Source organism: Corella eumyota, chromosome 1, assembly GCF_963082875.1.
Source record: "Corella eumyota chromosome 1, kaCorEumy4.1, whole genome shotgun sequence".
NCBI lineage: Eukaryota > Metazoa > Chordata > Ascidiacea > Phlebobranchia > Corellidae > Corella > Corella eumyota.
The window spans coordinates 11,358,801-11,372,813 of NC_137490.1; the positions used below are offsets into that span (position 1 = coordinate 11,358,801).

At 29.2% G+C, this 14,013-nt stretch overlaps 3 protein-coding genes across 3 annotated transcripts; 2 read left to right on the forward strand and 1 right to left on the reverse strand.

Moving 5' to 3' along the window:
- Positions 1-797: 797 nt before the first annotated feature.
- Positions 798-5,209, forward strand: LOC145761681 (solute carrier family 23 member 2-like). Its single transcript, XM_082574602.1, has 12 exons — positions 798-905; positions 1,630-1,796; positions 1,919-2,096; positions 2,185-2,366; positions 2,460-2,580; positions 2,671-2,807; positions 2,897-3,064; positions 3,136-3,256; positions 3,385-3,557; positions 4,220-4,401; positions 4,472-4,598; positions 5,089-5,209. Exons 1-12 carry the CDS (start codon positions 798-800, stop codon positions 5,207-5,209), a joined length of 1,785 nt encoding a protein of 594 aa, XP_082430728.1.
- Positions 5,210-6,253: 1,044 nt separating this feature from the next.
- LOC145764239 (uncharacterized) lies at positions 6,254-8,621 on the forward strand. Its single transcript, XM_082575854.1, has 5 exons — positions 6,254-6,378; positions 7,215-7,295; positions 7,383-7,457; positions 7,966-8,064; positions 8,147-8,621. Exons 1-5 carry the CDS (start codon positions 6,339-6,341, stop codon positions 8,164-8,166), a joined length of 315 nt encoding a protein of 104 aa, XP_082431980.1. The 5' UTR covers positions 6,254-6,338; the 3' UTR covers positions 8,167-8,621.
- LOC145764238 (phosphopentomutase-like) lies at positions 8,327-13,834 on the reverse strand. Its single transcript, XM_082575853.1, has 15 exons — positions 13,552-13,834; positions 13,347-13,446; positions 13,125-13,192; positions 12,888-12,979; positions 12,602-12,686; positions 12,221-12,350; positions 11,726-11,876; positions 11,244-11,433; positions 10,868-11,000; positions 10,548-10,693; positions 10,291-10,384; positions 9,962-10,091; positions 9,463-9,682; positions 9,105-9,235; positions 8,327-8,736 (listed from the first exon to the last, which is right to left on the reverse strand). Exons 1-15 carry the CDS (start codon positions 13,621-13,623, stop codon positions 8,634-8,636), a joined length of 1,845 nt encoding a protein of 614 aa, XP_082431979.1. The 5' UTR covers positions 13,624-13,834; the 3' UTR covers positions 8,327-8,633.
- Between the last annotated feature and the right edge of the window lie 179 nt (positions 13,835-14,013).

A 14,013-nucleotide genomic window follows, 5' to 3' on the forward strand; every position in this document is an offset into this window, starting at 1 on the left:
CTAATTGATAACGCGGCGCAGCGATTGGAAGCACTATTCCTCCTGTTTTTATGGCCTTGCTTTACTTTAAATTTTTCTTAACAACTGACGATCCTGAACTTTGATCGACAATTAAATATTCATTCTTATAGCCATCAAAACCATAGCCTAAAATTTTTTATTAAATACTACTAATTAAATATTGTGAGGCTACACTTTATTGGCTTAAAAAACCTTTAAAAACAAATATCTTTAAATAGAAGTGTAAAACAAAAGTAATGCTATGTAAATATTTTTAAAAAAAAGTGTAAATATTTTTTTAAAAAAAGTGTAAATACTTATTAAAGTACTTAAACTTGCTTAGCGAAATGTTATCAATCGTTTCATAAAATATTTTACTTAATTTGACCTAGATTACTACATAAAAAAGCTAAAGGTCGTAAAAAAAAGTTGTCGTAATTTAATTGTTTAGTAGCCACAAAATAAATATTTAAAAAGTTGTTTTACCCCCATTATATAAAGTCAGCTAAATAATGTACATACATAACGTCGCAATTTGACCTTGCGTACTACAAAAAAGGGCTAAAGGAAGTTAATCATTTACTATACAACATTAGGTTGTCGTAACTTAATTGTTTAGTAGCCACAAAATAAATCTTTAAAAAGTTGTTTGTACCCCCATTATATAAAGTCGGCTAAATAATGTACGCACATGACATCGTAAAATTTTTCGCATAAAACGGAACAAAATTTTTAAAAACTTTGCTTTGCAGAGTTGGTATTGAATCGCGTTGCTCTAAAAAAATTAAATTTTAAGCATGAAGAATTCGACGGAAGAAAAAGCCGGGGAAGATGTTGACCACTCACTTGTCTATGGTATAAACGACAATCCACCATGGTATCTATGTCTGGTGTTTGGTATACAGGTACGTTTTGTTAAAACAATTAAAAAAACACAAATAAATAAACTCAGATTTTTTTTTAAAACAATTAAGGCCTCTTGAGTATTTTAACGTAGTGCCATCATATTCGTACTGGTTTTAAAAAAAAACACAAAAAATATTAAATCCAGAAACGCCAACGATAAAATAACATTGTACTTAAATAGAAAAAAATACATCATTAACTATGGTACAAGTTATTTTGGCGTGTCGTAATCATAACGTTATAAATATTATACTTTTGTGGGATTAAATGAACTTGTGAAAATTTAGTAGTGGTATTAAATATAACAACTAAACAATTTTTTGTAACCACTACTTAGATAAATAAGAGGTAATTTGCGTGTGAATCTAAATTCTTGTTTATTGGCAATATTTTATAATTTTTTTTTCAACATTTTATAAACGTAGCCTATACGAGTCTTGTATATAAATGCAAATTTTGGCTTGATAATTGTACAACGCTTTCTTTTATTAAGTTAAGTTTATTTAAAACGTAAAATGTTGGTAGTTAGAAAATCGTCTCGGTTTAAATTTAAAAAAAAATTAGTAAGTATAGGCTTAAAACAAAAAAAAAGAAAAGAAAATAGGATCAAAAATATATTTTTTTAACTTTAGAATAACTTATATGCCAAAATACGGCATGATTTAATACAATTTAAATTGATCGCATCAGATAAACAAAAACTTATTTTTATAAATTGTTTAGCATTGCCTGCTGTCTGTTAGTGGGCTTATAAGTGCTCCTTTGTTGCTTGCTCCCTGGCTATGTTTATTTGACAATGATATTGGCGACCAGGGTCGTTCTTACTTGATCAGCAGTGTAATGTTAGTCTCGGGAATTTGCACTATACTGCAAAGCACAGTAGGAACCAGGTAAATTATTCTTGTGTTTTTTTTAAAAGTAAGACAATTGTTTTTCAAGGGTTAGTAATTTAAACCGCTACATGCATATGAAGTTATAGCAAATATCATCAAGACGTTTAAATTTTTTACAGACTTCCAATTCTCCAGGGAAGTTCTTTTGCTATTCTATCAGCAACCATGGCAGTTCTTTCCTTACCCCACAACAAATGCCCGGAGCCTCTAAATATTAACTCGTCTATACTTTTATATAATGACACTGATGGTACCATAGTTGACGGAAAAGAATTATGGATGAGAAGAATAAGAGAGGTATTTAATTTAAATTCTGTGATACCAAAGGTTCAGGATTTAAAAAATTGTTTTTTTTATTAAGTCAAAACATTTATTTTGTATATAGGTTCAAGGGGCGATCATGATAGCATCTTTGTTTGAAGTATTTCTGGGTATAACTGGCACAGTGAGCTACATATTAAAGTATATGGGTCCTTTGACTATAACACCTACCATTGCACTTCTCGGATTAGACTTATTTCATGTAGCACCACATATCTCTGAGGCACACTGGGGCATAGCTATTCTGTGAGCATAACGTAACCATTTATAAAGATAATAGAAAATAAAGTACACTTTAACTACGATACAAAAATTCTATCTTTATTGTTTTATTACTAGAACAGCTACAACGTTAGTTCTTTGCTCTCAATATCTTAAAAATGTGAAGGTCCCAATTCCATTGTACAGCAAAACAAAGAATTGCCACACCACAAAAATTCCAGTATTTAAAATGTTTCCAGTAAGTTTAAAACAATTTTTTATATAAAAATAACTAAACCAAATACAAAATGCATGTTTATTTTCCAACAATGTTATATTAAAATTTTAGGTTTTAATTGCACTCCTAGTTGGCTGGCTCGTCTCCTGGATTTTAACTGTTACGGATACAATTTCACCAGATCCAAACGGCTCAGGATACCTCGCAAGAACTGATGCTAGATCGTCAGTTTTACAAAACACGCCATGGTAGCTCATTCAGTAAAAAAAAAATCATACATTAGTTTTTACAATAACATACATTTAAATGTTTTTATAAGTTTTTGAATTTTTAACAGGTTTAGAATGCCCTATCCTTGTCAGTGGGGACTGCCAGTTATAACACCAGCAGGTATCATTGCGTTGCTGTCTGGCGTTTTGGGTAGCACAGTTGAATCTGTAGGGGACTATTACGCCTGCGCAAAAATTGCTATGGTCCCATCACCACCTCGCAATGCAGTAAACAGGTAAAGCACCTAAATACACTGTGAGTTTTAAGTAAAGTACATGACTTTATTTAATTCGATTTGTATATCAGGGGAATTTTTATGGAAGGCTTAGGGGGTGTATTGTGTGGATTATTTGGAACTTCAACAGGTTCGACTTCTTTTAGTGAAAACATTGCCGCGATCGGAATCACACGAGTGGGGAGTAGACGAGTAAGTTTAAACTATTAGAGAAGGCAACGATAAATATATAATTTTTTTCATTTTTATGATAGCATTTTACCTTTTGAATAAAGCCAAAATTTACTATTAATAAACAGCAAACTAAAATTGCATTGCAGGTTTTACAAGTCGCTGGATTTATGTTTATTTGCTTTGGTTTATTATCAAAAATTGGAAGTCTTTTTGTTACCGTGCCTGGCCCGGTTATTGGCGGACTTTTCATGGTTATGTTTGGTATGTTAACAGCCATCGGGTTATCAAATCTTCAATTTGTTGATATGAATTCACCGAGGTAATTTGAATAAAATTTAATTCAATTGATTTGTAGTTCAAGCGTAGAGTTCTTATTTTGCAATGGTGTATAGACACACCAAAAATTAAAAAAAATTCTTTGGTCATGACGTGCATTTTAAATTTTTTAAATCATGAATTTTGGAACAACAGTTGTTTTTGTTTTTACTTGTAGTAATTTTTAATTATTTATAATTAAATTGATACCTGTTTTTGATTATCGTAGCCAAACAGAATATTTAAAATAAAGAACGAATGGTGTCATTGTAGTAAGTTATGAAACAAGCAATTAATCAAAAATTATCGAATATATATTATAAATACGGTACCAACTAGCAAATGCGTTGCGATAAACATTTACTTTCATGCAAAATACGTTATACCGTACAAGGCGCTAATATCGATTGACTATTTTTCCTGAATAAAACATACACTTCAAGGCCAAAATGATTTTTCCTTATCTAGCTTTCCTTTATCAAGCTTTTTTTTGTTAAAACTTTCTTAAACAAGGTGGATTAAAAATATGGTTTACTATTTTCTACCATAAAAAATTTAACAAAATGATATAAAAAATTACATTTGTATTTAATCAACTCTAGTTCAGTATTTTAATACATGTTTAAATTACTTGATAAAAAAACATTAAACTATTTCAATTTTTAGAAACATTTTCATTGTTGGATTTTCAATCTACAACGGTTTAGCAATTCCCAACTGGATTAAACAACACCCTGATGCCATACAAACAGGTTCAGATGAAGTCGACAAAGTGTTAAATGTTCTGCTTGGAACAGCTATGTTGTGTGGTGGTCTTCTGGGTTTACTTTTAGACAACACACTTCCAGGTAATTCATTCTTATATCATATCTAGGTGAAGATAAATTTAGAAAAATAACTTGATGAATTTGTTGTTAGGTACACCAAGAGAAAGAGGAATGACAACTTGGAATAAAGAAATAGTTATAGATCAAGATGATTCTTTGGATGAAAATGATAATTCGAACAAAGATGTTTACAATTTCCCAATGTTTTCGTATTGCAGGCATGTGTTTTTAACTTTATTATTATCTTATTCCTAAATGCACAACTTTTTAAAACTTAGTTTGTTATATTAATAATAAAACAGTCGCGCTGGCATGGGCCCGATGAAAATGATAATTCGAACAAAGATGTTTACAATTTCCCAATGTTTTCGTATTGCAGGCATGTGTTTTTAACTTTATTATTATCTTATTCCTAAATGCACAACTTTTTAAAACTTAGTTTGTTATATTAATAATAAAACAGTCGCGCTGGCATGGGTCCTTCCGTTCCAGTTCCACAGCTTTCAGTAAGCGTTAATAACGTTTTTTTTATTCCAGCGCCCAAAAAAATGTGCAAATAAATGATTACATAAGAAGACTAAGTATTCCAAACTGCCAAATAAAACTTAAGACGACGATAACTATTAGGCAACTCGCAATATTAAAACAAACAAAAATTTAAACCAAATTTAGCATAAACATTATGTAAAAATAGTTTTTTTCCTACAGCTGTAAATTTGCGAGATATGTTCCAATTTTTCCTCAATTCGACGAGAAGCAAATTCCCAATTGCGATTCTGAAGAAAACAATGACTCACTGCTTTATCGTTGTGATAGCACAAAAATTTAACACATTTTATTAGAAAGTGGTTAATCCGTTAATTTAAAAAATTTTGCTTTAACGATTTGACTTTCAAGATCACTTTTAAAATCATTAACCTGTTAACTTTCGTTACTTTGTGATTCCGTTAAAATTTGTTAATTCATGTATTTTTAAAAATGAACTTTAGTTACACCTGTTTTTTTTTTAAATAAAAATTAGCCGTGTCATTTTTTAATAACCTCCGTTATATTCCTATAAATTTAACTTAAACTGATCAATAAGTTTCTATTTATAGAAAGTTATTTCTTAGTTTACTGTGCTCACTTATGTAATTTGACATTTTTGTAATTATGTGAACATTATTCCTAACTAACCTCTAAGTGCACAAAAATTGTTTATTAATCCTCATCTTGCAAAAGTACTGTTTTTTATTTTCGATGTTAAATTTTGCACGTTAATGCTTAAATTAGACCACAACAAATAATAACCGTTTGTTGTTCATAAATTTTATTAACATTGATTTAATGCGAAAAAACAAAACATTTAATGAACACAAGCTAACTTAATAATTTATTTGAATTATTAACCTTTTAAAGTTCCTCTGAATAGAACCATCTATCAATCAAGTTTACGCTAGTTTTGCCATTATCAACTGCAAATTAAACAGTCCAGAATTAAAATTCAACACTTTTTTATCGCCTATAGTAAATCGTCTCTCTCGTTCACCCTACCTCCACCCTTCCATTTTTTCCGTCCTATTTGTTTTTGTTTTCTAAAAAATTCATTTTTTTCGTCCCATTTGTTTTTGTTTCCCCCATTTACACCCCTTTCAGCAGTTTTTATTTCTTTTAGACCCTTTTTACTGTTTTCTTTCTCATAACATTCGCGTCTTCCTGGATTTGACCGGGTTAAAACACTGATTAAGTCAAGGATGTATTAAAAAAACAACCTAAACAGTATATGAAAGCAATAAATCGTTACCGATTAATGATCAGCAATTTTTTTGTGGAGGATAAAACAAAATTGCATTAATCCGACATGCTTGATTAACAAGGGGTCAACACAACAAATCATTTTTGGAAATACAAAGTAAGTTTTTTTAGAGTTTGTTGAACTTGTATACCAAAAGAAAAGAACTAATAACAACTTTTAAATCATGCCCTTCCAACTTACCCGTCTTTTAAGACGAGGAAATGGTACGTAATGTTTAAATATAGAATTTGTGTAGAACTTGTAGGCTATTCTTCTAAGTTTGTTAAATATTTCAATTTTAAAATTGTGGTTTTAAATTTACCAGTTATAAAATACCAACTAAACGTAACTAACATAATTGTGCCTAGACAGCTATGTCTACCGCCATGATAGCTATGTAATTTCCAGACTATGACTGTGTTTGGGTGTGTTTTTTCTATAATGAGTTATATGCTTGATATACTTACTAGGGGTTGCCAGAAGCTTCGGCCAGAAGGTTCAGCCTGCAAAAAAAACACGGGAGGTCGGTGACGAAATTGCAGCATAAAATGTCAGCTTAAGACCATATTTCATCGAAATTCAAAAAAAAATTTGACAAAAAGTATAATACATAAATTGTAATTGGTTGTTACGTTAATGACATATGTTAGTTTTTAGAATATTTATTTTTTTTAAGATTTAATTTTTTCTACGTATTATACTTTTTGTCAAATTTTATTTTAAGCTGACATTTTACGTGGCAATTTCGTCACCGACCCCTCGTGTTTTTTTGCAGGCCAAACCTTCTGGCCGAAGCCTCTCACGGCCGAAGCTTCTGATCCCCCTTATTAGCCACTCTGGAAAGTAAGGCAGTGTGCACGCACAAGATAATTTTCGTTTAAAAAATGCTTGCCTAAAATTAGCATTTTACACACCTGGTGTCCAAAAAACTTGCGTGAATACCTAAACATAGATAACGCGAGCACTGAATTTCAAGTTTAATCTCCAAAGACCTAAAGTTTGCTTTCTTACAGTTACATCACACATTAAAAAAATAATAATTTATTTTGTATATTTCTAGGGCTGATTCGCTCAGTTCAGCTAAGAAAGATGGCAGGATGGGTTCATCCAAAATTTCGAGGCGGGAATGCAAAACCTCATGGTAAAATCATTTTTATTATTTCTTAAAAATTGTTACAAATTCAATATTTAAAAAAAATTGGTATACTAAAGTAGGTTTTATTTGTAGAACTGTCGAAGTACTGGCAGCAGTTCTTATATATTGATGGAGAGAAATTGTTTGCATTTGCTGGCTGTTTTTTAAGTAAGTTAATGTTTTATTATGATTTAAAATTCTATTACTGAATTAAAGGCCTATTTTTCTGTATTAATGTTGGTTTTATAATAAATAAAATTCAAATAAAGCAAATTCCAAGGTCAAATACATTTAAAAAAAATTTTTCACGTATCTATTAATCCTCAATGGGGGAAGATCAACTTCACCCCTAAACATAGAGTAACATATGTTACCCTGTCCTAGTCTTGTTTTGCCTTTGGGCAGTTTGAAATATTATTATAACTTCCTGATAATTATAAGCAGCTGATTAAGTGTTGGCTCTGCAGAAGTTGATACTGTTTCTAGGGACATATTAAAGGGCACTACAGCATGAGAGCAGTGGTGGTTAAACCAATGACCAAATATTTTAAAACCGTGAATTATAAGCCAAATGTAAATAAACTAAAATTTATCCAAACGCTAAGCAAGATGTTAAAAGAACATAGTGCAAATTATATTTAAAACCATGTAAATAATATTTTTTATTCAATTTTAGTTCCATTAGGAGTTCTCTTTCTACAATATGATGAATTTTACTATAACCGGAGAAAACTATTAGTTGAGAAGTATGTTAACACCTGTTATGAATATCCAGGTAATTTCACATTATTTTTGTTTCGTTTTTTAGCATTAGCTATCAGATGACCAAGTGTTTTATTATTAAAATATGTTTTTAGTTGCAAAAAGAGAAGAATAGCCGTTTCATTTAAAACAGATTCTTTTCCTCAATGTGTTTAAATTTTCCTTTTAAATATTAATAAAGTTAACAACTTAAAAACATGACTTAAGTATTAATTAGTTTTAATCAAAGTCCTGCCTAAATTTAAATATCCTTATTTGCTGATAGACACAAAACGTCAATGAATAAAATATTTAATTAGCAAATAATTAATTGAATATATATACAAAATTTTCGATAACAAATTTGATAACACCTCTAATAAATAAATAAATAGAAACCAAAGCCTTTAATAAAAACAATAAAATAATTGGAACCTTAGCAAAACAATTCAATATTAAATAAAAAAGAAGTACGTGCCAAAAAAATTAACAAATGTGTATTGTAGACTATTTTATTACATGAGCAAATATACGAAACAAGTTATATACAATTTTCAAAATGTGTTTTGCAAATAAAGTTGAAACAAATCGTTTAATTATAATTTAAGTTGGCCTTGCAAGAAATCCATTTAGTTCAGGTTGGTAAAAATCATTTGACATTTCTGAAACCAAGTCGTTGAGCTGCCAAACAAGCTCATCTCTTTGCCTAAAAAAAGGAATATAATCAATATCCACACTGTTAAGGTTAATTTGTAAAGCAAAAACCCACAACCTATAACATTCTCAAGTGTCATACACTATACCGAAAAATTTAATATTAACTTGACTTTAGGTATTCTAGAAACTATTGCAACAAATACCTATTTTGTTTATAAATCATAAAGAGTATATATAATTAATATCCACACTGTTAAGGTTAATTGAAAAAGCATAAACAAAAACCCACAACCTATAACATTCTCAAGTGTCATACACTATACCAAAAAGTTTAATATTAACTTGACTTTAGGTATTGTAGAAACTATTGCAACAAATAACTATTTTATTTATAAATCATGAAGAGTGTATACTCACACTCCAACCTTTCCACATATCTCTGAATAATATTTAATCTTCGGTTCTGTTCCACTTGTCCTTATTGTCAAAACAACTCCATTTTCAAAGTAAAATGTGATCATATGGCTGGTTGCAGATGAAGGCAATGTCTTCAAAATGTAACGAGTTATTCAGATTTTTTGCAATTAGGAAACAAAAGTGTATATATACAAGAAATTAAATCCCATTTTTTTTAAATGTCACTATAAAACGCAGTAATGGCTTTTGCATTCGTGCTTATATATTTCTTAATGAATCAAGGAGTTTTAAGCTTACAAATTGAAAGTTTAAATTGGCTAAAATAGTTTAAAATTTTGGCATAAAAATATTAACTTACTGCTTTTTTATCACTTGTTCTACTATCAAACCCTGTAGTTAGATCTCTAATACCAGAAATCCCAAATCGGCCTAATTTTGCTGGGTAGTGGTTTCCAGTGTCTGAGTCGATTATTTGATCCTTACAATCTGTGTAATTTCTCAATCTGTTGAACATGGCATCAGTTTTTGCGCCATCGTGTGATATAAAATAGGAATTGTTGCTGACATGGTCACCATATCTGTAAAAATATTTAATCTAGGTTAAGCTTGAAAAAAATTGTTTAAACGATTTTTACACCCTTTGATTGTTTGTTTGTTTTTATAAACTAACCCTTTGTTGATTTGTTTATAAGTGTAGTTGTCCTGGGTGAATTTAATTACTCATTACATTAATTTGTCAACATTAAAATAAATAGCTAGCTATAACTTTTAAAAAGATATGTTTTATAAATACCTTTTTTTTTTAAGTTTACCACTTTTGATTTTTTGTTTTTTTAAACCTTCATACTGTTAATTACCTTTCGTAAATTTTTTGCAATTGCTGGGTAAGAGTAATTCCCTTAGTGTTAAGGTCACAAGCACATTCAGCTATAACACTCATTGCACTTATGCCATCTTTGTCAAGCACATTTTTTCCAAACATGTAACCTACATAGAGAAGTTAGAATGTAAATGTATAAAGTGCTTTAACATAATGCTAAATTTAGTTTGAATTGCTAATAGGTCAGTTTTATAAAAAAAAGTTGTAACTGAAGCCTAGAACATTTGTGCTTAGAAGTGTAATATTTTAAAATACACCAGCCATAAAAACTTTGTATTTAAAATTAAAAGGCACAATTTTTATTACCAATTGCTTCTTCAAAAGCATACAAGACTGTTTTTCCTTCATCGATTAGTTGATTTGCTCGATTTCCCATCCACTTAAATCCAGTCAGTGTGTCCTATAACAATAAACAGACTGGTTACAGGCTCAATATATCCAATCACAGATTAATTACAGGCAGAGTATTGGTATAGATGCTTTTTATAAAAGGTACCATATTGTCAGTAAAACATTCTAATAAAAAAGAACTTTATAAGTAAATTTTTTTCATTTGTGGCAACCTCAAATTTAAATCCCTCTTTGTCAGCAATAGATTTAAGGATCATAGATGAAACCGTGCTACTCAACATGTAGACATCAGAATGATCGGTTTTATCCGGGTTCTTTGTGTGATGACAATGCCACGCCCACCAACCAAACAGTGCTCCTGCAATAAAAAAAAGGAGTATGTTAAGTTAGTTCAGAAAAAAAAATACTTTAATGTAGAGCACCACAATTAAGGTCTGCATTTTCCAAAAGTTTAATCAAATGCCATGAATATAAAAAAAGTAAAATGTCTCCAGAAAAAATTTTCTGTATAAATTATAGTAAGCCTATTTACCAAGCTCGTTTCCTGTAAAAACCTTCCAAGATTCATCCTCTTGCTTTTCGGCAACAGCAAGTCTGTCCGCATCCGGATCGTTTGCTAGGATTACTCTACATCCAGTGTTATCAGCTGTTCTCATCGATAGTTTCTTCAACAAAAAAAAAATAAATTACAAGCGTAAACTTAAGTATAAGTTTTCAAGTATTCTCATGTAGTACTTCAGATAGCAAAAAAGTTGTTATTGTTTAATGTACCTAAATTACATCAATTTAATGTTAACTTAAAAAAAAATTGTAAATTGATCTCATAGAAATCAACAATAATACCATTTTTTGAATTTTTAAATGTTTAAATAATATTTGCTAAAAAAAACGGAATGTAATTAACTTACCAAAACCCCCTTCCCCTCTTCTGGGTTCGGGTATTTGACAGTAGAAAACTCGGGGTCGGGGTTCATTTGTTCAGGAACATCCTCAAACATGGGTAACTGAAAAGTTTTAAACGACTCGCGGGCATACTCCAACCCAACCCCATGTACTGGAGTGTATGTAAACCTCAGTGTTGTGTTTTTGTTTTGTTCACTAAACAAAATAAAAATTTGTAAAAGAAATAAAAAGTTACATTTCTTGTCAGATAATTCAAATGCTATTTTCTAACATTTGTTAAATAAAAATGCCATCAATGTTGATTTTTTTTTGATATTTTAACAATGTGTAGAAGTTGCCTGGTACATAACAAACGTGCAATGTGATATTCATGTTAAAAAGGAAGCTATAAAACTTTTCCCAGGATGTTAAACAATTTTTAAAAACATGTTTTAAGGAGTATTATGTATGGTAACAAAAAATCGACAAAGAATATTAGTAAATTAACCTGTACAAGGAGTATTTCTTCAAGTCTTGGTAATAACTTTTCATTACAGCTTCCAAAGGGTCAACAATTTTTGAGGAGTTCTCAAAAGCGCTTTCCTCCCAAATTTTATCTGACCATGGTTTCAGGTTATTATTAATGGATGATGCTATTCCTAAAAATATTTACAGCCTAAAAATACGTGAAATTAAAAAAAAAGATAAAATATTAACAAATATAATTTTATATTGTAAATTTTCTTTTACCAAAAATACGTTGGAATTAATTATTAAATTGATGACATTCCAATAAGTTACTTTGCTGGGTACAAATATTTAATGGAATCACTTTTCTAAAAACAAGTCTCATTTTCAAAAAATAAAAAGAACTGAGTAAAAAGAAATCTGTGGGGGTACTTCTTAGTACAAATATTTTCTAATCAAGATTGTAAACATTTGAGGCTCTTTTTATGTGAAAATTGGGAGTTGTAGTTGGTTTTTAACGAAACAGTGAAATTACCAGCATCATGTGGTGGGATAATCTGGGAAGCATTTTCCCAGTAAACTTTGTAACCGTTATCTTGTTTGGGATTGTGAGAAGCAGTTACCATTATTCCTGCACAAGCTTTGTACTTGTTCACTCCGTAAGGCTAAAATAATAAAAGTGTTTTTCCTATTATACTGGTAATTTTTCTTGAAGCAAATCATTTTTATATTTATTTTGATTATAGTTAATAATACTTAATTTGAAAAAAAATATAAACTTAATGCTAAAAAAAAACAATTTAATCAGTATAACACTTAAATTATATAAATGATTTGCTAATATGTCTAGTCTAGATACTCTTAAATATATCATTATCAATTTTCAAATTATTTTTGTTTACTAACATTGACTTACTACAAATGGAGTTGGAACAATTTTTGGATAAAGATAAACTTTAATTTCATTTGAAACAAAAACATTGGTCGCTAGTTTTGCAAACCTGGAAATAAAATTTAAAAATATAACAATGTCAAACAACAAGCAGTTTAACACAATGGTAAAAAAAAATTTATAACAATTTTTAATTACTACAAAATGAAATTCATTTTTAATGTTTTGGTACAAAAAGTGTTAAAAATAAATAAGAAAACCAAAATTATGGTAGTTTGCTATAAAAATAAAAGATTGGCTATATTAAAACCTTGTACTATTGTGTCTTGAATCAAATCCAATAACAACTCCCCTTTCTTGAAGATCATTTGGAAACTTGAATTGCAAATATTTACAAAACCCCTCAAAGTACAACAACAAAATTATTTTATGTTTGATTTATTTAAAATTTGTATTAAAAAAGGGATAAAAAAAACATAGACAAATGTTATTTTTTAATGTAACTTGTAAATATAAATTCAACTGCTTAACTAAATCTTTAAATTACTTGGGTGGTTTGGATAATTGTTAGATCATTCATTCTTGCATTTCCTACCCCCATTTCTGCTCTTAGACCTATCAAAAAAAATCAAAGAAAGTTAAAAATTATTTAAAATTTTTTTTTAATACATATTTCATGTATATATATACATATTTATATTAATTTAAAAGTAAAGTTTATTTTTCAAATTTAGGTAGTAATAATTGACCAATTTAAAAAGTTATGTACCTGCTGTGCCAAATTCCATACGTTTTAGCAAACATTTTTTTAATTCATCCCATTTGTTATTTTGTGCAAGTTTTATAATTAAATTTCGACTTGTAGGGTTCTAAAAATAGTTAAGTTAATATTATATTACAAAATGTAAATTTAAAATTATTTTTTATATAGTCAGATAGTAAATACGTATACACAATTTTTTTTTAAATATTACCTTATCCCATTCTAACCAATTCGCAATTGCGGTGTCTAGGACTTTGTCTTGAGATTTTTCAAAGTCTCCCATGTTGTTTATATAAATTTAATAAAACTAAATTTTTAATTTGACAAAACATTTAAAAATGCGTAATAAATATTAAACGCGACTTGCTTTTATAGCCGATATTTTAGCAAGTGCTTATGCAAGAAAACGTAATAACGTAACACGTGTGTTAGTTTTCAAGTAGTGAAACCAATTTTGCTTGGAGCTACAAATATTTCGTTCGCACTACTACCGTAACTACGTTTATGAAAACACGTCCTTCAAATTTGAGTCAGCGATATATACGAGATTTAGAAAAGTAACTTTTTTGGTAATGTTGTATTAACTTATTATAAGCACTAAGGGTAATTATAAAACCACAAATAATTAAGCACTAATATTTACCTTGTTTAAATTATTATTCAATAAAACCTA